General features: G+C 41.8%; 1 protein-coding gene across 1 annotated transcript in view; it reads left to right on the top strand.

Moving 5' to 3' along the window:
- Positions 1-12,572, top strand: part of CYP39A1 (cytochrome P450 family 39 subfamily A member 1) — a 135,578-nt gene extending 123,006 nt beyond the window's left edge. Inside the window, exon 12 of the mRNA XM_086371983.1 lies at positions 12,396-12,572. Coding sequence (XP_086228109.1) covers positions 12,396-12,419 — 24 coding nt within the window. The 3' untranslated portion in view covers positions 12,420-12,572. The remainder of the gene's footprint in view (positions 1-12,395) is intronic.
- Positions 12,573-24,050: the final 11,478 nt, after the last annotated feature.

Raw genomic sequence — 24,050 nt, 5'->3', positions numbered from 1 at the left:
TATTCTCCATGAGGCCATGGTGCCCAATGATGGGTTAGGATTTGTTTAGTTTACTAGCTGCCGTGGCATGATTTTGGCTCATATCAAGCCTGACTTCAGTAAAACCCCTGTATCTTTTCACAGGGATTCCTGCCAAGCCGCAGTTCCTTCTTCAATATCTGTGGAATTGATAGTTATAAAAATAACATTCACATTTTCTTTTATTATTAAAGCCATACACAATAATTGGAAGAAATTTAGAAAATGCAGTCAGGTAACTTGCTGATTAAAAAAAAAATCAGCAACAATCTCACTATCCAGAGAAATCTGAAATGAATACTTTGGTGATTATTAAGCATAGCAAACTAAAACGCTAACAGGACCTGAGCAGGGGTTGTAAATGTGTGAAGCAATCTGAGAGTGAAACAGTAGGGCATGGAGGGGTCTCTTGTCACTGAATGATGGCAGCCATCATGCAGCAAGGGTGACCTATTATTTTCTGTAAGTGAGGACTCCAAAAAAAACAGAACCAAATAATCTGATTTTTTTCAAGAAGCACTGTACATGCAGAATTTTATGAGAAATCTTATTAGATACTGGCAGTTAATTTATACGGGGCAAAGGATTCATGTCTTTGGAGGCTCTTGGGTCTTGGAGATGCTAGTAGCTTGGCCTTTCTGGCATATATCATTCTTTCTTACTTCTCTTGATGTCTTAGGAAAGAGAGGGGGGGCTCATCCTCTCTATATAACAACCGACAATTACTGGTGATTGCCTAAGTTAACCTCTCCTGGTGCGTTGTCCTGTCATGCACCCTTTCTCCTCTCAGCTCATTTCTTTCCTATCCTCTACACAACTTACTCTGGTCTCAGCTCTGTCAACAAGAATTGAGCCCTAAACCCTATCTCTTTGCTGTATGTACTGCTTTCCAGATGGGAGCAAGTTCAGTCCTCAGAGTTTAAGTGACTCAGATTCAAACTCCCAATCTGCATTTGTGTACCTGCATGGCCCTGTAGAAAATTGCTTTGACCTCTCTCTAAAACTTGGTTTCCTCATCATTTGAGGAAAAAGATGATGTTTCGCCTGAAAAATAGTTTAGAACATTAATCGTAATGCCTGTAAAACACCTCAGGAAAGCACAGCTGTTGTGATATGATTATACTTGGTTTGCTTACATTAACTGTTCTCCCCAACTTGATGAGGAAAGAGTGACTGCTTTAAAATATTCCTTGAATAAATGAATAAATAAAAGAGTGAGTAAATGAATAAGATGAAAATCCATAAGCCTGCTGGAGAATGCAAGTCATTTTTAATGGTAGAGATACAAGGAGGAAGAATGAAGACAAGGGTTTACACTGGGTAACTCTGGTTCTTTCCTCTCTGATCCTGCTTTTTTATATGCCAAAGAAATACTGGCATCAAACCAAGTATCTTGTCAGACTAGTATTAACTTTAATAATTGGTTACTAAACAGGTAGTGGACTCTGTGATTTTTCAAATATGTGGGAAATAGACTTTTCAACTCAGACTTTTTGAAAATATTTTGTCCTCCTAGAGACTGCTCTCTCTGTTACCAGTAGCAGATCTTTCCCTGAACAAGGCCTAGAAATACATACATTATACCTTGGGACATGTGCTTACTCTGCTCTGTCCCACTGGAAGGTCTGCTCAAGTCCTCCAGACAGAAAAGTTTATGGGGTCTAGGAAGGTGTTTGTAGACTTCATGAATATTTTTGAAATAAGTTAATAAACCAAGAAAAATTTCAATGGCAAAGATAAGACTATATTTTATTTTGGGGACTTCCCTGGCAGTGCAGTGGCTAAGACTCTGCTTCCAGTGAAGGGTTCACTCCTTGGTCAGGAAATGAAGATCCTGCATGCTGTGAAGTGTGGCCAAAAAATAGAGTTAAATATATATATTATTATACATATAATATATACTATAAATATATATATAGTTATTTTTATCCCTGCTCATTCTCTGCTCTCTACTAGCTGTATAACCCTGTAGAAAGTGATTTTAACCTCCTCAAAACTTAGTTCCTCATTCATAACACTGGGAATAATGATCCTGCCTCCCACTTTTGTGACCTCCAATATTTGGTAAGTTGCTTTTGGCTGCAAGTAAAATATCAATGAAACCCTGACTGAAACTGATTAAACAATCAGGGCATTTACTATTTCATATAACAAGATGTCCCAAGGTAGGTGGTTCAAAACTAATGGGTACCAGGAGGGAGAAAGAAGGGGGAGGGGCAATAAACGGGAAGGAGATTAATAGGTACATACTATTAAGTGTAAAATAAGCTACAAGAATATATTGTATAGAATGGGGGCTATAGCCAATGTTTTATAGTAACTATAAATAGAGTGCATCCCTTAAAAATTATGAATCATTATCTTGTACAACTGGAACATATAATATTGTCATAGGTCAACTATAAGCATTTTTTAATGGAAAAAAAAGCTAAAAATCGTAGATGGTGCAGCAGCTCAGTGACGTCTGGGTTCTGAGGCAGCCTCTCTGTGGTTTTCTCAGCTCCTTTCATGGCCATGCGACAGCTGCCATCACATCCTCACAGGCAGCATTCAACCCAGGAGAGAGAAAGAATTCCCCAGAAGGTACCAGCAGATTTTCCTTTAGGTGCCCCTGGCCAGACTCCAGGCACATACCTACACCTGACTAGAATTAGAGAAGAGACCGATTGTACTAATGATGCTTCATTCCCTGGGGCTGGAGGAAACAGCCTCCCTCTCTGAGCACCTTGCACCCCCGTATCTGAAGAAAATGGGGTGTTGGACCTTAGGACAAAGAAGAAGTGGCTGTTGAATAATAATAGCTAATAGTGATAACTGTTTTTTACTGAATGCCAGCTATGTGCCAAGCACTGCTCTGGAGACTTGATGTGGGGGAATTCCTCATAACATACCTCCGGGGTGGTGGTGGTTCAGGCGGTAAGTCGTGTCCCACTCTTGCGATCCCATGGACTGGAGTCCACTATGCTTCTCTGTCCAAGGGGTTTCCCAGGCAAGAATACTGGAGTGGATTACCATTCCCTTCTCCAGGGGATCTTTCTGACCCAGGGATCAAACCCGTGAACCCTGTCCTTCTGCAGGGTAGGTACCATTGCTCACAGTTTACACATAGGGAAAAAGAAGCACTGAGAGGTTAAGTTGATTTTCCACTGGCACACGGGCAGCAAGCTGGTAAGTAGACAGGCCAAGGTTTAAATCCAGGCCAGTTGGCTCTAAAAGCCTATGCAATTAACCCCTCATCTATGCTGGTTCCCCCAGTGAGGGTCTGCCAGCCTCTCCATTTGACAAACAGTCCTGACTCTCCAAAGCAGGGTCTGGAATGAGTGAACTGAGTGCCTGACAAATGGATGAGTACTTGAGTGTGGTTGCCAGGGCACAAACCTAAAGCATAATTACTGATGTTAACAATAAGGAAAAAACCAGCCTATTGAACCCCAGGGGTCCCTGTGACATCATCTCATTTGATCATGTGGTTGTTATAACAGTCAGCAAGTCCAATGTTCTTTCCTCCTTGTTACGGTGGAAAATGAGGTTCGGTGAACTTGCCCACGTTGGGGAGAAACTAGGATTGATCTCAGTTTTGCTCAATTATAAGCTCCACGCTTTTTCTCTTGCATTCCACAGCCTATTTAATAAAGTAATAAAGTTTACCTCTGAATTATTCAGACATCAGGTATCACCTCTGACATGGAGGGAGTTCCATCACTGAAACAGCAGCCAGGCAGGGTACCCACTAGGGGAAGCAGGGATGACAGAGTTGTGTTAATTAATGTACCGGTACGCTGAACCACAGAGAACAAGGTCTTTGCAAAGCTGACCCTTCATATTAGGCTGATAAGAGTTGGCTTCCACTTCTATTAAGACATGTGTGACTTCCTGACCAATTTATAATAAATTCATTGCTGTCCTGTTCTTAGAAACTGCAAGCTCTTTGAAAACAAAGTCCTACTTTCCTGGTCTCCAGATTTTCCATGGTGCCTAGCTTAACTTCACAGCTATAGCATACACGATAACTGTGTGGCCTTTTTAAAAAGAACCTTTTCATCTTGGAATAATTTTAGATTTACCAAAAAGTTACAAAGATGGAACGGAGCATTCCTCACGCTCCTCACTGAGTTTTCTTCGTGTTAACATTTTGCATAATCTTTGCACATTTGTCAAAAGTAAAACTTACCTTTAGCACTAGATTAATTAGACTGCAGACTTTATTCAGAAGTCCCCCGTCTTTTCGCTAACGTCCCTTTCTGTTCCAGGATCCAATTCAGGATATCACATGGCACTTAGCATTTTATTTTGAAGATCTTTCAATACTTTAAATGTCTAAATGTGGGAAAGGAATCATATGTGTATATATGGTTTCTATGTGTGATAATAATCTTAAAAGTAGCTGGCATATACTAAGTTCTTACTCTGTGACCTGCACAATTCTGAGCGGTTTATATGTACTATCATTTTTTTTCCTCACCCAAAACTCTGTGAGGTAGGTACTCTTATTATCTCCATTTTATAGGTAGGGAACTGAGGCAGGGGTCATGCATATCACTTAGTTACTAGAAGCCACGATTAAAATCCAGACAGACTCTCACATGTCAAATACAAATGCAATATTTGAGAATAAGCTGTCAAAATGTGAAAAGATTATTAAGTGGCTTGTTTTATTATTTTGTTGTAGTGAAAAAAGACTGAAAAAGTTGCTATTCCTTCCAGACTTAGTTTCTGGGTCTTTGAGTCTTCCATTCTCCTCTTATGAATGAAGGAAGGTCAGCCTTCCTGGCAGGGCCATGTGATTTGGGGAAACAGAACTCAAGGTCCTGACTCCTAGTGTCCAGCCCCCTTCCTGTCACATGTCCTAGAGTGTCAGGTCCAAGCAGGGATATAAGTGATAAATGAATGCGGTTGATCATCATCTTTCCCCATCATAAACCTCTGCCCAAGGCTCTCATGCTGGAGGAACAGAGGTGTTGAAAGAGAGAATGGAGGTGAACTGGCAGAGTTCAGAGAGAGGCTCAAATGGCAGGCTGGCACCTCCTGACACGGGATGTTCTAAATATGTCTCAGCTACATCGACATAAGCTCCGTGTCATTTACAATGTGTTAGTTGCTTGGTTGTGTCCGACTCTTTGCGACCCCATGGACTATATAGCCTGCCAGGCTCCTCTGTTCATGGAATTGTCCAGGCAAGAATCCTGGAGTGGGTTGCCATTTCCTTTTCCAGGGGATCTTCCTGACCCAAGGATTGAACCCGGTCTCCTGCATTACAGGCAGATTCTTTACTATCTGAGTTATAGGGAAATCCCTATGTAATTTACAATAGGAGACTAATAAAATATCAACCACGAACCCTCCCCCATCCAAAGCCCCAAATATGCAAAACAAAACTACTCTTCTTCAAACTAAGAATTTTCTCTTTTCTCTGATTAGTCAACACAATCATCTACAGTACTGCTTTTCAGTTGAAAATTCCTTTTGGGAATGTAGAGATTCATTATACAGAATTCGACTGATGATTAGAGGTTGCTGAATTACTGCATAAACAGGCCCTCATATTATTTTCTTTTAATGATGGCAGAGGGACCAAAGAGTTAAGGAATGGAGTAGCGACAGTCTGTGAAAACAGATCATAGCAGTATCCACCCACCCATTCATTATTCATTCAACAAACAATGCTGACTCCTTCTATGTGTCAGATATGGGGCCACATCCTCTCTATCTACAAGAGATGATAAATATAAAACTAAGTCATCAATCTAATGTTGTAGTTCCTCTGAAAGGGATAGTTATGCACAGTGTTTTACAAATGGTCAGTTATGATCCATGTAGCCTGAAAATAGAATAGAGTAATGTTGAAAATATCTGAGTCCATTGTACAGGGTAAGTAAAAGTATTGAAACTTACATTTCAGTAGCATACAGATGTGTGTGTACACTCAGGCATGTCTATAAGATGTTTCTTACCATGGATTCCAGTCCAGAATATGGAAGAGCATTGGTCTGATCTTCCTTGGGGAAACCAAGGTGGAAGTGATGAATTCCTTCTTGGAACAGGAGGAACAGTTTCCATGATGCCTGAGTTAAGTCTTGAATAATAGTTCACCAGGTGGATTGTAGGAGAAGGCAGTGGCACCCCACTCCAGTACTCTTGCCTGGAAAATCCCATGGATGGAGGAGCCTGGTAGGCTGCAGTCCATGGGGTTGCTAAGAGTCGGATACGACTGAGCGACTTCACTTTCACTTTTCACTTTCATGCATTGGAGAAGGAAATGGCAACCCACTCCAGGGTTCTTGCCTGGAGAATCCCAGGGACGGGGGAGCCTGGTGGGCTGCCGTCTATGGGGTTGCACAGAGTCGGACACGACTGAAGTGACTTAGCAGCAGCAGTAGCAGCAGGTGGATTGTAAGATGAAAGATATTCTGAACTAATCAGAGCAAAAAAAATGGGCAAGGCAGAGTCAGGCCTGGCAGCCTGGCTTATCATGTGCATTGGAGGTTCTGCCTTTCCTCTGAAATTTGAGAGCTAGGAGCCTCCAGGCATGCACCATCAGAGAACCAGTGAGAACTGCTACAGTGTGTGCCTGAGAACAGTGCTTCTCAAATTCATTGTGCACACACATCACCTAGGGATCGTGTCAAAACGCACAATCTGACTCAGGAGATCTGGGGATGGTGCTGAGACTGCATTTCTAGCCAGCTTCCAAGTGATGCTGTTGTTGCTGGTCCGAGGAGGGCACTTGGAGAATCAAGTCTATTATTAGAGAGTAAGAATGAGTCGTTCTCAGCGTTCTGCTTTCGCTGCATAGAAGCCTGCTCAGATGTAGGCAGGCTTCGGGGGTGGGGGTTAGGAACACAGGGAGCTGCTGGACTGGGGGAAAATACTGTCATTGAATTACCATCTGGCAGGTGCTTTTCTAAGATGGTTACGTGTAGGCTCTGGTTGGAAACATATAACAAGTCTGAAGGGTGAGCACTGTTATTAGCTCCATGTTATATGTAAGGAAACTAAGTAACTTCCTCAAAGTCACAGGATGTGGGAGAACAAGGATTCAGATATCAGACTGTTAGGTATGGGCTGTTTGAACAACTGGGATGGATGATATTCAATCCTCGCAATCCCATCTCTTTACTGGGGTTATTTTCCCATCCACTCTTGATTTTTTTTTGTCTATAAATGAAAATAGAAATGTTTATCAAACAACGTGGAAATAATACATACTATACTAGGGTTTGTTTTGAGGGTTGAAATAAATAATGCATATGAAACATTTAGAATACTGTCTGACACAGGAGGAGGTCTTGTTGTTCAGTCACTAAGTTGTGTTTGACTCTTTGTGACTCCATGGACTGCAGCATGACAGGCTCCTCTGTCCTGCACTATCTCCTGGAGTTTGCTCAGACTCATGTCCACTGAGTTGATTATGCCATCCAACCATCTCATCCTCTGTCACCGCCTTCTCCTCCTTCCCTCAATCTTTCCCAGCATCAGGATCTTTTCCGATGAGTTGGCTCCTTGTATCAGGTGGCTGAAGTGTTGGAGCTCCAGCTTCAGCATCGGTCCTTCCAATGAATAGCATTTTAGGATTTTAAATAGCTCAGCTGGAATTCTACCACCTCTACTAGCTTTGTTCGTGGTTGATGCTTCCTAAGGCCCACTTGACTTCACACTCCAGGATGTCTAGCTCTAGGTAAGTGACCACACAATCCTGGTTATCTGGATCATTAAGACCTTTTTTTGTACAGTTCTTCTGTATATTTTTAACACCTCTTCTTAATATCTTCTGTTTTTGTTATGTCCTTGCTGTTTCTGATCTTTATTGCCTCCATCTTTGCATGAAATGTTCCCTTGGTATCCCCAATTTTCTTAAATGTATCACTAGTCTTTCTCATTCTATTGTTTTCCTCTATTTCTTTGCATTGTCCACTTAAGAAGGCTTTCTTCATCTCTCCATGCTATTCTCTGGAACTCTGCATTCAGTTGGGTGTATCTTTCCCTTTCCCCTTTGCCTTTCTCTTTTCTTCTTTCCTCAGCTATTTGTAAAGCCTCCTCAGACAACCACTTTGACTTCTTGCATTTCTTTTCCTTTGAGATGGTTTTGGTCACCGCCTTCTGTACAATGTTATGAACCTCTGTCCATAGTTCTTCCAGATCTAATGCCTTGAATCTATCCATCACCTCCACTGTAGGAGGTCTAGATAGCTATTATTTTTCATTTTATTTTATTATTTTATTTGGCTGCACTGGGTTTTCACTGCTGCACGTGGCCTTCCTCTAGTTGTGGCGCGTGGGCTTCTCATTCAGTACACGGGTACTAGGCATGCGGGCTTCAGTAGTTGTGGCGCGTGGGCTTCTCATTCAGTACACGGGTACTAGGCATGCGGGCTTTCGTAGTTGTGGTGCATGGGCTTCGTTGCTCTGTGGTATGTGGGGTCTTCCCAGACCAGGGATCGAACCCGAGTCCCCTGCATTGGCAGGTGGATTTTTAACCCCTGGGCCACCAGGGAAGTCCTTATTATTTTTTAAATGATGTTTCTGAGACCAGGAAAAAAGGAGGTTCAAGAACCCGACTTCCTTTTTCTCTCTACCCCAAACAATTCCTCAGCATTTTTATACAGCTGGCTAAGAAGATGTTGAGGCTTGGGGAATTTTTGTTGTGTATTATCTGGGATAATTTTTACTTTCATTTTGTTTGTTTCGGTTTTACTTTTTTTTTCTGAGGCAGTGGAAGTGAAAGTTTCTATTATTATCCTGATCAGAGAACTGAATCTCATTAAAGATATATGACAGTGGAAGCTAATTAGATCTTCTTGAGGTTCTTAAAGCCAAGTCCAGATGCACCCCTAGCATATCACAGGGACACACTGTCCTAACAGGTGGAAGGGAGTACCTGTATCATATTATACCAGGTGTCACCAATCCTAAATCAAAATTCTGATTAACAATAATTATGAATACTACTACTATTAATTATTGTTATTTTACCACTTTGATCATTGCTATGTGCTGATAAATCTCTTAAACTCGATGAGCTATTCCCCAAATGAAGTGTGACAGTTGGCAAGTAAGAATTCAACGAGATAAATGTAATAATGATGAAATGAAACTGTAATTTATCAGCCTTGGTTCTTGTTGGTGCATCTTTGAGCCTGGGATTAGTTGAGTTTTCAGTATTTCACTGCCAAGTGTGGAAAAGGTAGAACAGTTGGCACCCTGGCAAACCTTTTCACAAGGAAGTAGAGGCAATAATTTTTATGGAACTCTAGGATATTAGATCTAGAAAGAACTTAATGATTTTATAAGGAACTCTCCTTCCCTAACATTTTTTACATGGGGAAGCTGAAGCTGAGAGAACCTGGTCTTATGTCACACAGCTAATTAATGAATGGCCAAGGAAAGCTGAAACTGAAGCTCCAATACTTTGGCCATCTGATGCAAAGAGCCAACTCACTGGAAAAGACCCTGATGCTGGGAAAGATTGAGGGCAGGAGGAGAAGGCGGTGAGAGAGGATAAGATGGTTGGATGGCACCTTCTACTCAATGGACCTGAGTCTGAGCAAACTCTAGGAGGTGGTGAAGGATAGGGAAGCCTGGTGTGCTACAGTCTGTGAGGTCGCAAAGAGTCAGGCATGACTGAGCAACTGAACAACAACAAGGAAAAAGTAAAAATTTCTCTTTTCCACTTTTTAGAAGCAATTTTGTTCATGGCCCTCATTCTGCATTCATCCTAGACATATTTTTGTAGGTGTATTAGAGAAGGTGGTTGCAGTCGCCCTGAAGTTGAAACGACAGATTATGTGGTAGTATTTCCAAGTCCAGGTAAAAGAATATCAGAGAGAAGGGCACCAGCACTCCTGATTGTCCTGGTTTGGGAAACACTGAGCAAAGGTCTGGGGCAGTTCCTGACTGAACAGGTGAAGGGAGCAGAGATTTTATTAGCTCCTGTGTAGTCTTCCTTCAGTGATAACCTTGTCTTTCTACCCTATGATCAGAAGCTTCCAGATCATGTGTGTGCATGTGTGTGTATTTATGTGTGTGTACATTTGTGTATGTGTGTGTACGTAAATTTGTTGTGTGTGCATGTAAGTGTATTTATGTGTGTGCATGTATGTGTGCATATGTGTGCAAGTGTATTTATGTATGTGCATATATGTATATGTATGTATGTATTTATATGTGTGCACGTGTGTGTTTGTGTGTGCGTGTGCATATACTTATGTGTGTGTGGTGTGCGTGTGTGTGTGTGTGTAGAGGTGGAGGATAACCAGGGCATGTCTCTGAGGCTGTCACAGCCCAGTCTCACCCAGCAGTCACTGTGTTCCCATAATTCCCAGTTCCAGGTTGGGTGGGTCCCAGTCCCATTTCCTATGGATGTCCACATGGAGCATCTGAACTGCTATTTCAGAGACAGAGTGTTCTAAATCAAGGTTTTGTGTTTTGGCAGAGGAATGGAACCCTCTTTTCTAATATTACTTCTGTGGGAAAGTGTTTTCTGAGTTCCAAACAACTCAACTTACAAATACATTTTTGGAAGATGACCCATATGTATATATACGCTAAGGGCTGCTTGTTCTGAGGGTAAAAAAAACTTCCCATGAACAGCTTGCTGATACCAAATCCAGGTGTTTCTTATATTGATCTTATTCAAGGATTGTCACACAATGTGTCTAAAATCTGAGGCACGTTCCAGATTTCTTTTAGGAAGGGTTAGCTAGTCCCTGAGATGGGATTTAAGGGCCAAAGGGCCCCCTTTCCCCATTTACACCCTCCCCCTAGTCTTAGAAAACAATCCACAGTCATCAATGCCAGTTAAGACAGGGATTCAGTGTGCCTGGCGGAGAAGGCAATGGCACCCCACTCCAGCACTCTTGCTTGGAAACTCCCATGGACGGAGGAGCCTGGAAGGCTGCAATCCATGGGGTCGCTAAGGGTTGGACACGACTGAGCGACTTCACTTTCACTTTTCACTTTCATGCATTGGAGAAGGAAATGGCAACCCACTCCAGTGTTCTTGCCTGGAGAATCCCAGGGACCGGGGAACCTGGTGGGCTGCCGTCTATGGGGTCACACAGAGTCGGAAACGACTGAAGTGACTTAGCATGTCAATGTGCCTGGAATCGATTTGTTGGAACAACTTTTACTTAAATCAGGGTTCTTGTTTTTGGGTTCACTTTTCAAAATACAGGACTTCCCCGGTGGCTCAGATGGTAAAACATCTTGCTTGCAATGCAGGAGACTTGAGTTTGATCCCTGGGTTGGGAAGATCCTCTGGAGAAGGAAATGGCAACTCACTCCAGTACTCTTGCCTGGAAAATCCCAAGGACAGAGGAGTATGGTGGGCTACAGTCCACGAGGTCGCAAAGAGTAGGACACGACTGAGTGACTTCACTTTCACTTTAAAATACAGATCCCCAGGCCCCCTCTGTGACTCTGGTTCAGTAGGTGAGGGATAGAATTCTGAAAAATTTGTTATTGAAATATGGTTGATTTACAGTATTGTGTTATTTTTTGGTGCATGGCAAAGTGATTCAGCTATACATATTATTTTTCATATTCTTTTCCATTATGGTTTCTTACTGACTATTAAATATAGTTCCCTGTGCTGTACAGTAGGATCTTGTTATTTTTCTATATGAAAACTTTTTTAAAAATTTCTCTGGAAAATTCTAGTCAAGTGACTTTTGAGTTAAGACATTTATTGTTTCGCTGATCAATCCATTTAATTATTAATACTCATTCTTTCATCATATACCAAAGTTTGCTAATGTAATGTAGGTATTGGGTACCAGGTACATAAGGACAAGGAAAAATAAGCAACATAAAGGAAGAAAGTGATATGGGAGCTGTTGATGTTGTGGGATTTGGAGACTGGAATCACAGAAGGCTTTGCAGAAACATTGATTCAGAAGGTAACACAGCTGAGTCATAGAGCATCCACATTTTAGGGCCAGACTGCTGTTGTTCTTGTTGAGTGGCTAAGTTGTGTCCAATACTTTGTGACCCCATGGACTGGACTCAAAGCCCAGCTCTAAACCGTTTACCAGTTTTGGACCTTGGTTCAATTGCTTAAACTTCCTGTGCCTCAGTTTCCTCATCTGTCAAATGGAGACTGTCTCAGAACTAACTCAGAGAGTTGTGAAAATGCAATGAGCAGATGTAGGTAATAAGAACAGTGGTCTTGAGATTTGGCTGGCATCAGAAACCCCTGAAAGTGTTGTGAAAACACAGTTTCTGGGTCCCACTCCCAGTTTCCAAGTCAATAGATTGGGGATAGGAATGAGGAGGTGCCTTTCTCACCATTTCCTGGGGGAGGCCAATGCCCCTGGTCCCAGAACAGCTCTTTGAGAATAGTTAGAATGATAGTAAGCAGCATTTGTTGCTATTATTTTCAGGTGATCTTTGATGGAAGAATTTGAGAGTGTCATGTTAAGGCACTCAGGCAGAGGAAACTGCCAGTGCATAGCACAGAAGACTGGAAGCAGAGAGCATGCGCCAGGAGCGGGGAGAAGCAGGCTGGCGGAGGGACAGGACGCACTGTGGCCGCCAGACTCCGAAGAACCTGGCCCCGTGTGAGTATAGATATTATCTGAGAGTAACCAGAGAGCCTGTTATCAGCCATTAGCACCTTAACACAAATTAATTTATCAGAGTAATCTGTCACTTTGTCAAACCCTGGAGGAATCTGACTCATGCCTGGCAAATTTGGATGAACCTGATAGATGGGTGCTCCTTCTTTGGAAAATCCACCCACACCGATGAGTCCCAGGTATCTCGAGGGCGCTCAGTTGTCCAGACCCCTGTAGTGGGGGCCTGTCTCACTAGGGAAATTGGATCTGTGTTCACACCTGGAATCGGCCTATTGGGATCTGTACGTTTATACTCTTGATACCCCAAGACCTCTGGCTTTTATTTGCAGACTTAAAAAAAATGCAATAACCTTTGGAAGGTGTCTAGTATCATATTTATCTATCTATCAACAAATGTTTTCCACACAAAGAACTGCAAAAGACTTATTTATAGACACATTTTCCACCCACGGGACTATCAAAAGAGCATTCAAAACAAAACACAACCCATCCATCTTTATCTTTTTGTGATTTCCCCCCCACTTTGGGCAAACCAGATACTCCATGAGTTTTGTTTCATAGACCATCCCCCTACCGCAGCCCCTTGTACATTCTGGTTTCTAGGAAGGAAAGAGAGATCAACTTAGCTGCCCTGTGACTGCTCCCATGCGTGTCATTCTCCCCAAGACTTTTATCTGTACAATTTTACACACTCTAGACACTCCAAAGCCCAGGAAGAGCCAACACGGGCAACGGTGGCTTTCATCCTGGCGTGGTGATCATGGGGCCACGGTGAAGGCAGACTAGACTATTTTGGGCATGGCATGCTGTAACGAATGGAAAAAGAGAAATCAGAGACCGGCAGATTTCCTCTGCCATCTGAACGATAAGACGAATGTGTTATGCTAGAATGAAGAGGGAGCGTGAGATGGAGGGAAACTGCTTTTACTGCTGCATCAAAATGAAAGAGGAGGAGATTGTGGCTATAAAGAAATCATTTATAGGAGAAAATGCTCTGGCAGGGAAAGAGACAGAACACCCAAGTCTCAGTTTGCAATTGACAGCCTTTAGATTGCTGTTCAGTTATAGAATACTCCTGTTAGTGTAGGGGGTGTGTGTGTATGTGTATGAGACAGAACCAAACAATCTGTGCAAAAGGGCCCTACGCTTGGCTTAGTGCTCTGCTGTCATTTTCCTATTCTGAATACTTTTTTGACCCAGGGACCCTGTATTTTCATTTTATGCTGAGTCCCCTAAATTGTGTATCTGGTTCCAGAGAGACAGAGTTATTTCCACGGAGCTAAGATGGTTGAAATAAGGCATAATTTTCACATTCTTTTTTTTTAAGTATTTATTTATTTTTTATCTTTTGGCAGTGCTCCTCAGCATGTGGGATCTTAGTTCCCTGACCAGGGATCAAACCCACACCCTTGTTTTGGAAGCACAGAGTCCTAACCACTGGACAGCCAGGAAAGTCCTTTTTTTCATATTCTTCATTGTAAAAGACTATTCTTTTGCAAACATGTGTGCCTCAATTTACCTGGTCAACCTTGTCTTCATACTTTCTTTGTTTCTCCTGTGCTTGGTTCACATGAAGTCCTCATAGCACGTGCCATAGGCATGGTCACTGGACTTCCCTTGCATTAGAGCAGAACTCAGCAAACCTCTTCTGGAAAGGGCCAGATAGCAAGTATTTCCAGCTTTATGGACCTTGAGGTCTCAATTGCAACTGCAACTGCTATTGTGAAGAAAGCAGTCATAGAAAATATTAATACATGAATGAAGGCGTGTGGCTGTGTTACAATACACCTTGATTGGCAAAAACATGTGGGGCCTGGATTTGGCCTGGGGGTCATCATCTGATTACCGCCACCTTAGCGCATCCTCTTCTTTTTGATGATGATGATGCCGAAGATGAAACAGATGATGATAACAAAGATGACGGCTAAAATGGACTGAGGCCAGACATTGGGTCAAATGCTTCATAAGTCTTATGGTATTTAATTTTCACAGTGATGTAGGGTATGAGTATCAAGATCTCAACTTGACAGATGAGAAAACTGGCATGGAGAGGAGTAAAGTGATTTATTTACTCAAGGATATCCAGCTAGTAAAAACAGGAGGTGAGATTCAAACTTGAGACCTGGGTTAAGCTCCAGGGTTTCCAGTCCTTCACTTCTCATACCTGGGCACTTCACCCTTGCCTGAAATTAGCCCCATCCTGGTCTCTAGAATCGGTCCAAACACTAAGTGGAGGAACGTTGTATAGAACTTCAGCCTGCTTGATACAATTCACCATCTTTCAAGCCTCTTGGTTTCTAAGGACCAGTCCTTATCTAAGGATTCCAAGAATGGGGTCTCTGTCTTGGCTGAGATTTCGTTTTTTCAAGATTTTTGTTTAAGATAAGCCAGGTTCTCTTTGTGAGAATTCTTGATGACATTGATGTGCTTAGGCAGTTGATTTTGTCTGCTGCAGTGTTATCTTGAGACCACAATTGACAAAGCCACAGCTGACCGTGGTGTTAACAGGGCCCAGGCTGACCTCTCCATCGGCAGTGTGGTTCTCCCCACTTGAAAGGTCCACCTCTTTCTTATTTTCCTCCCCAAATTCAATTCATTTCTGAAGTCCAGCCCAAGTTCCATCCTGTCTATGCCTTCCCACGCCTCTCCAGTACTCACACAATATTCCTGTTTTTCAATGCCCATCATCCAGCCCCATCTTCTGTTTTCCTCCAGTTGTCTTGGGGGCATTTCACTCATTTTATTTTTCTTTCAGAAGCCCTTTGAAAGTACTCATATTACTTTTGCTGATTTTCCACTTACGGAAAAGATGGTGCATATTCTTAGGTATGGGATATTATTGCTTACTATTGGTGATTGTTGATGGGCTGGTTACTATGTGAGGTTGCCAAGGTGAGCGAGGAATCTCTACCACAGGTACCTTATCTCACTAGTGAGAAAGGAGAAGCAGCACTGATAGCTATGCTCTGCCAGGCGTGATCAGCTTGGCTTCAGTCTTCTCCTGCTGAATATACAGCATCACAAAATATCCTAGGACTATGAGGAATCTAGATAAAGGCAAGACCTTCTGCACTCACATGTGAACGAGACAAGAATGTGAACATTGTTCAGACTCCCCAAATGATCACATTCCCTTATCCTGGCTACTGTGAGTGGTGGCTGCTTCTTTACCAATGATGCCAAAGATAGCCTGGCTTCATTCCTCCTGTTTTGTAGATAAGATTTATGCATATACTCAAGCCAAAAAGTGTCCCTGATTTTTAACAGCCTCCAATCTAGAACGAAGTACTGGTTCCTTAAACCCACCCCCAGATCACTGAAGACAAGTCCAAATCTTGTAAGTCCTTCTTCATGTCCTCTCAGAATTTGTCCTGCTCCAGTTTATTTTAATTTAAAATCCAGCCCCTTTTTATTTTTGCCACTGTAAAACATGGACTACTATGTAAAGGAATGTGCATTATTTTCGTACAGTGTTCCAACTCATCTATTATCTATGAGGAAGAGCTTGATGTAGAGAAAAAGTGCAAAGTACTTTTTAAGTGATAAATGTGGCTCCAGATGAGCCAGCTTGATGTAGGAGAAAGAACAGTCCCTTGATGGAGACTGAGAAGACTGGAATTTTAGACAGTGTCACACAACCATCACTTTGACCTCAGGAAAGTCATATTCAGTTAGCCTAAATTCCTCGTCAACAATCAAACATTTATTGAGAGCATCCTCCATGTCAGGTAGCAGGATAAGTTGCTTGGGGCCATCCATCAGATCATTTGCAAGCAAAGTCATGTGACAGGCATCACGCAGGAACACGTGAAAAAGAGCTCCAGGAGCCCTGAGGAAGGCCTGACTCAGCCTCCTTGGCCCCTGAAAGTGGCTACATTTTCCTACACACAAAAGACCACAAGGTCTTGAACCAGGCTACTCGGGTTTCACTCTGGCTCAACTTACCAGGGCTAGGCAATCTATGTGTGCTTTGGTTTCTTCACCTTTAAAATAATAATCGTACCTATCTTACAGTGTATTATGAGGATCCCATTAGTATATAAATACAAATAGCAGAGAATAAGCATGGATACTTAGTAACCACTTAAAAATGTATTTAATATTATTGTTCTTGTTTTTACTTGTGGTGATGAGTAATCTTCAAATTTCCAAACCTCTATAGTCTCTCCTGGGGCTTCCCTTGTGGCTCAGCTGGTAAAGAATCCACCTGCAATGCGAGAGACCTGGGTTCGATCCCTGGGTTGGGAAGATCCCCTGGAGAAAGGGAAAGGCTACCCACTCCAATGTTCTGGCCTGGAGAATTCCATGGACTGTATAGGTGATAGGGTCACAGAGAGTCAGACAGGACTGAACCACTTTCACTTTCACTTTCACATAGCCTCCCCTAGTGCAGAAGCAAAGAGTCAAAAGTCCTTTCTGAAAAAACCAGACGCATGTATCTATGGAAAACTAGCAATCCTTCCAGGGTCACAAGTAACAAAGAATAAGTTGTGCCTAGATGCTGTATCATAGAGTAAGAAAACACTCAGTGATAAGGATGTGCCAATGAACACAGAAGCCAGCCTAAAGAGGCTCCTAACTGGCCAAATCTGGGAGGGGGGGGGTAAGTATCAAAATAAATAACAATAGTAACAGATTGTGCTGTGTGTGCTGTGTGCTCAGACTTTTAGTCGTGTCCAACTCTTTGCAACCCCATGGACTGTAGCCCACCAGGCTCCTCTGTCCGTGGAATTTTCCAGGCAAGAATACTGGAGTGGATTGCCATTTCCTCCTCCAGGGATCTTTGTGATCCAGGGATTGAACCCGTGTCTCTTACTACATCTCCTGCATTGGAAGGTGAGTTCTTTACCACTGTGCTATCTGGGAAACCTCAGTAACAGATTATGACCCATTAAACTGGGAGTCTGTGAGTGCACATGTATGTTTCTAAATACTTAAGTGAAGAGAAGAAAAATTCTTCCTTGCAGTAGAATGCCAACTGAGTAACTCCAAAGAAATGATAGAAGTAGAAAAACATGAATATGACAAGTCAACATCACATGCTACACATAGGCTACAATAAGAACACAGCACCACTTTTGTGATGTTCTGGTCTACATCTTATATTCTCAGTGTAATCATGCTGCTGCTGCTGCTGCTGCTAAGTCAATTCAGTCGTGTCCGACTCTGTGCGACCCCATAGACGGCAGCCCACCAGGCTCCCCCGTCCCTGGGATTCTCCAGGCAAGAACACTGGAGTGGGTTGCCATTTCCTTCTCCAATGCATGAAAGTGAAAAGTGAAAGTGAAGTCGCTCAGTCGTGTACGACTCTTCGCGACCCCATGGACTGCAGCCCACCAGGCCTGGTGGGCTGCAGTCCATGGGATTTTCCAGGCAAGAGTACTGGAGTGGGGTGCCATTGCCTTCTCTGGTATAATCATGAGAAAGCATCAAACCCAAAGGAGGGAAACTTCCCTGGTGGTGCAGTGGCTAAGACTTCATGCTCTCAGTACAGGGGGCCTGGGTTCGAGCCATGGCCAGGGAACTAGATCCCACCTGCTGCAACTAAAGGTCTTGATCTCAGTGAAGCAGCACTGAATGGTGGCATGAAGCAAGATCTTAATTCCCTGTCCAGGAATTTAACCTGGGTAGCCTGGATGAGAACCAGGAATCCCAGCCATCAGACCAGCAAGGGCTAGAGAGCTAGGAGCTATTTTTCCCTGGATCTTTTCCCCCAGTGAAAAATGCATTTGTCATGGAGGCAGAAACTGCAAATGTAGGTATGAAGTGTATTATTAGAGACAAAGCACAAGAGGGAGAGCAAACAGGGAAATGGTTTGTTTAGATGAGACAGAAACAAGGCAGAGATGCACATCCAGAGAGTAAGGGTGTGGGCATCCCCTGAGTGAGGAGGAATGCAGTGAGGAGGTGCTTAAGTCATTTATATAGTTCAGTTCTTCAGGGTTTTGTCTTCCTTCAGGCCAGTTATCTGGATTCTTCTTCCACACCTGACCTACCCTACGTGGATGTACAGGCACCCTTAAGCCAAGATGGATCTCCAAGTGAAGGCTTCTGAGAGGAGAAAGACTCATTGTGACCTGGCATTTCCCCTTGACCTTTGACCCACAAGAAGCCTTTCTGTGCATTCATAGTGTCTCCCTTGTCCCAAAACGGGGGGTGGGGGATGGGTAGTGGGGGGGAACAGAGATCCCTTAATCCTTTACTTAAACAAGATTTTGCCCTTCCTTATCATTGCCATGACTGTTAACTTGACTATTGCCATGACTATTACCTTAAGGTGTTTACAAGAGACAAAGACTGGCTATTTACCCTGTTTTTGTTGCTACTTCTATTTCCGAGGGCAAACAGGAGGCTGACTATCCTAGGAGTCCACCTATCTCTTGTCTCAGAAATGCTAATAGTTGTAAGTTCCGGCAGAAGCCCACTTCTTCATGCCCCATGAAATGCAAGCAGGAGGCCAGTTGCAAATGTCTAACCTGGAGCCCATCTATCTCTTGCCTGGGTCCTGCACACTACAAGAAAGACAGAAGATCTCAGGTGCCACAACTAAGACCTGAAGCAGCCAAATAAACAATAATTAAAAAAAAAACAAAGGATGTACTTTCTACACAATGATTGGCCCACAATCTCAAAGACTGTCAAACTTGTTATTTCAGATTGAAGGAGATTAAAGAATCATGACAAATGGATGAAAAGCAGTATCTCCTCTTGGGTCCTTCTATACAAAGAGTCTGACAAAGTGTATATAAGAGCTTTTTGTGTTTTCCTGGCAAATTTTCTGTAAGTCTGAATTTACAATACAATAAAACTTACAATACAATATTGTAAAGTAATTAGCCTCCAATTAAAATAAATGAATTTTTAAAAATTAAAAAAATGAAATTAATTCAAAAGAAAAGAAGAAAAGTACAGCTATCAGGAATACTATGTAGCCATAAAAAAGTTCAGTGTTGACACAGAAAGTATGATCATCAACAATGAAATAGATAAACTGGATTTCATCAAGATGAATTTAAAACTTTTGTACTTGATAGTGAGGACACTATCAAGAAAAAGACAACTCAGAAAATAGGAGAAAATATTTGGAAAGCATATATCTGATAACAGATTCATATCCAGAATATAGACAGGACTCTTACAATTACACACCCACACAACCGCCCCCCCCCACACAAACAATCCAGTTATAACATGGACAAAGGTTAAAAAAAAAGAGAGAGAAAAACTTTGGGATAAATTTAATAAATATATCCATAATCTATGTGAGAAAAAGTATAAAGCACTGGTAGAAGAAATCAAGGAAAAAGGTAGAAAAATGGAGAGATAGTCTGTATACATGGATAAGAAGACTAAATATGGAAGTTGTCAGTTTTTCCCAACTTGCTCTTTAGATTCAATGCAATCCCAGTCAAAATGCCAGCAAGTTATTTTGTGGATATTGGCAAACTGATTCTAAAGTTTGTATGAAGCAGCAAAACAATGAGAAAGGCCAACACAATTCTGAAGGAGAACAAAATCAGAGAGCTGACACTACCTGATTTCAAGACTTACTGGAAAGCTACAGTAATCAAGGCAAAGTGATATTGGTGAACAAAGAGACAAATAGATCAAAGGAACAGAGGAAAAGTCTAGAAAAAGACTTACATAAATATGTATATCAGCTGATTTTTGACAAGGAGCAAAAGGAATAAAATGGAGAAAAAATAATGTCTTTTTAACAAATGGTGCTGGAACAACTAGACAGCCACATGCAAATCATCATCATCATTTGGATATAGAATTTATACCCTTCACAAAAATTAACACAAATTGTTATAGACCTAAATGTAAAATGCAAAACTATAAAATTCTCAGATAATATAGAAGACCTCAATGACTTCTGCTATGATGAAGACTTAAATTTTTTTTTAATATTTTTAATTTATTAATTGGCCATACCATGAGGCTTGTGGGATCTTAGTTCCTCAACCAGGCATTGAGGCTGGGTCCGTGGCAGTGAAGTCTTAACCACTGGACCACCAGGGAATTCCCTGATGAAAACTCTTTAGATCAAACACCAGAGACACAATCCATGAAATAAATCTGTACTGGACTTCATTAAATTTAAAAACGTTTGCTCAGCAAAAGACACTGCCAAGCAGATGCAAAAACACATCACAGAGTTGGACAAATTATTTACAAAATACATTTTTTTTGTTTTTTTACTTTAAAAAAATTTATTTTTTAATTGAAGGATAATTGCTTTACAGAATTTTGTTGCTTTCTATCAAACCTTAAAATGAATCAGCCATAAGTATACATATATCTCCTTACTTTTGAACGTCTCTCCCATCTCCCTCCCCATCCCACCCCTTTAGGTTGATACAGAGCCCCTGTTTGAGTTTCCTGAGACATACAGTAAATTCCCATTGACTATCTATTTTACATATGGTAATGTAAGTTTCCATGTTACTCTCTCCATACATCTCACCCGCTCTTTCCCTCTCCCCATGTCCTTAGAAAATAAGTTTATTTTCTATGTCTGTTTCTCCATTGCTGCCCTGTAAATAAATTCTTCAGTACCATTTTTCTAGATTCCGTATATATGTTAGAATATGTTATATATGTTAGAATACGATATTTGTTTTTCTCTTTCTGACTTACTTCACTCTGTATAATAGGCTCTAGGTTCATCCACTCATTAGAACTGACTCAAATGTGTTCCTTTTTATACACAATCTCCCATTGTGTATATGTACCACAACTTCTTTATCTATTCATCCGTCGATGGACATCTAGGTTGCTTCCGTGTTCTAGCTATTGTAAATAGTGCTGCAGTGAACAGTGGGATACATGTGTCTTTTTCAATTTTTGTTTCCTCAGGGTATATGCCTAGGAGTGGGACTGCTGAGTCATATGGTGGTTTTATTCCTAGTTTTTAAAGGAATCTCCATACCATCTTCCATAGTGGCTGCATCAATTTACATTCCCACCAACAGTGCAAGCAAAATACATATTTGATATGCGATTGTTAATCTAAATATAGAAGAACTCTTAAAACAAAAAGAAACTATAAGAAAACAAACAAACAGTTAGGGAATGGGAAAAAAATCTGGACATCTTACCAAGAAGATCTGTGGATGGCAAATAAGCAAATGAAAAAAATATTCAATATATCATTAGGAAGCTAGGTTAAAGCAATAATGAGATTACCACTACAGCTTTTTAGAAAGGCAAATTTCTAAAGTGCTTACAAAATCAAAGGCTGGTAAGTGTGTGGAACAACAGGAAATCTCATTCATTGCTGGCTAAGATGCAAAGTGGTGTAGCCACTTGGAAGGCAGTTTCTGGCGGTTTCTTACAAACATATTCGTACAATATGATCCAGCAATCATGCTCCTCAATATTTACCCAAGTGAGTTGAAACTTATGTTCCCACAGAACACATGGAGGAAACGTAATTGCATATTGCTAAACGAAAGAAGCCAGTCTGAAAATGCTATACAGTAAGCTGTATGATTCCTGCTATATGACATTCTGGAAAAGGCCAAACTACAGAGACAGTTAAAATGTCAGTGATTTCCAAGGGTTAGAGGGGAAGCAAGGATGAATAGGAAGAGCACAGAGGATTTTTAGGGGAGTGAAACTGTCATGTAAGAGACTGTAATGGTGGGTGTGTCTTTAAACATTTGTTAAACTCAAAGAATGTACAATATCTGAAAGTTAACCCTAGTGTAAACTATGGACTTTGGTTAATGATGTGTCAGTGTCCATTCATCTTTTGTAACAAATGTACCATTCTCATGGGGGATGTTGATAATGAGAGAGGCTATGGGTATGTGAGGGCAGGGGCTATATGAGAAATCTCTGTACTTTCCACTCAATTTTGCTGTGAACCTTAAAAAAAAAAAGTCTGTTTAAAAAATAGGAAAATCTGTGTCTAAGTAGTAAGAAAATGACTGTGTTCATTTTTGTGGCTGCTAATATATATTGAGTGCTACTGTGTGCCAGGCATTGTGCTAAACGCTTTAGATGTATTACGTCACTGAATTCTCACATTATATCTTGTTTTTCTACCTTTGCAAAATTTCTTCAATAAATATATTACTTCTATAACGAGAAAACTTTATTTGTAAACATATATGTACTTAATAGATCCTATTAAGGTGAAGGTCTTAAGATTGGTGAAGATCCTAGGATGTAGTTCCTGTGAAGTTTAGTTCAAAGGATTGAGGATATTTTACTTGGAAATGGGAACTTTGAGTGAGTGATGATGGCTATCTTCACATATTCTGAAAACAGTAAGTTGGAAAAGGAACTCTGTCTTCACAGAGTACTCTGTCTTCATAGCTTCAAAAAGTGAACTAGAACTGCTGAGCGAAAAATCCCACAAAAGCAATTTAGGGCTTAGTATAAGGATGCTTTTCCAGAAAATTCTATCCAAAAAAGAAATTCATCTAATCGGTGATTATACATGGATTTATGCATCTAGTAAAAGTTTGGAGGAGTAGGAGCCCGAGGTCATTTTCAACTCTGAAATTCGGTCTTTATTTATATTTAATGCAGATTAATCAGAGAGAAGAGTCAAGGTCTACTTTTTTTTAATTGTTGTTAAGAGGACGCAATTCTGTGTGAACCATGGAAAAAATAGTGTGGTGTCTGGGCAAGTAAAGAATAATTGTGAAACTTACAAACTGCTTCAATGCAATTTTAATACTGTTACCAGGAAAGAAGGAGCATTAATAGCGCAAGGGAAAAAAGGCCTATTTATGAAGCATGACAGAATACAAGACTGATTTGCATCTTTATTCATTCCCTCCTTCAGGTCCAGTCTGTCTGCACGCCCCCACCTCCTTCTCTCGCCGCCCTTCTTCCTTCAGTTTTTCCCACTTTCCTTATTATCATCTTTTACATGTTTGGCATTCTCTTACCATGAGACTCAACTCTATCCTTATGGGTAGCACTGCTAAGCTACAGCTCTGAACTGCTTTATTTTGTAAAGCAGAGACTTTTACGGGGTTAAGTTTGTTGAGCAACAGATCTACCTAAGATTCTGTTTCACGGTCAACCTTTCACTGTGGGATACCAGCCTCCCACTCCTGAGTCACAGGCTCTCACACACTAGGAGTCACTGAAGCCCTCCGTCCCCAGGTCTGGTGGCTGGGAAACCTGGCAGAGCCGCGGCCCGCGCAGGGCACCTTCAGCTGCGAGGGCGGGACCCGGCCGGGGAGCCAGCCTGAGGGCGCCGGCGCCCACTCAGCGCGGCGCTCCAGGACCTTCTAGGGGCTTCTCGACTTTTCCTCAGTTAGCCGGAATAGGGGGGTGCTCCAGCAGCTCCAGTATTCCTCAGCTCTCCTTCTCTGTCAGTTTCTTTATCCTTACCTTCAGCATCAGCCCCCTGCCCACTCCGACCCCGAAGAGGCCCCCACCCCGGCCGTGACCCCGAGGAGCCTCCTCGCTGGGACTCCTGAGGACAGGGTC

This window comes from Bos grunniens, chromosome 23 (genome assembly GCF_055505025.1).
Source record: "Bos grunniens cultivar Pamir isolate PY7600 chromosome 23, Bosgru_T2T1.0, whole genome shotgun sequence".
Taxonomy (NCBI): domain Eukaryota; kingdom Metazoa; phylum Chordata; class Mammalia; order Artiodactyla; family Bovidae; genus Bos; species Bos grunniens.
This window is presented reverse-complemented; position numbering and strand designations above follow the sequence as displayed.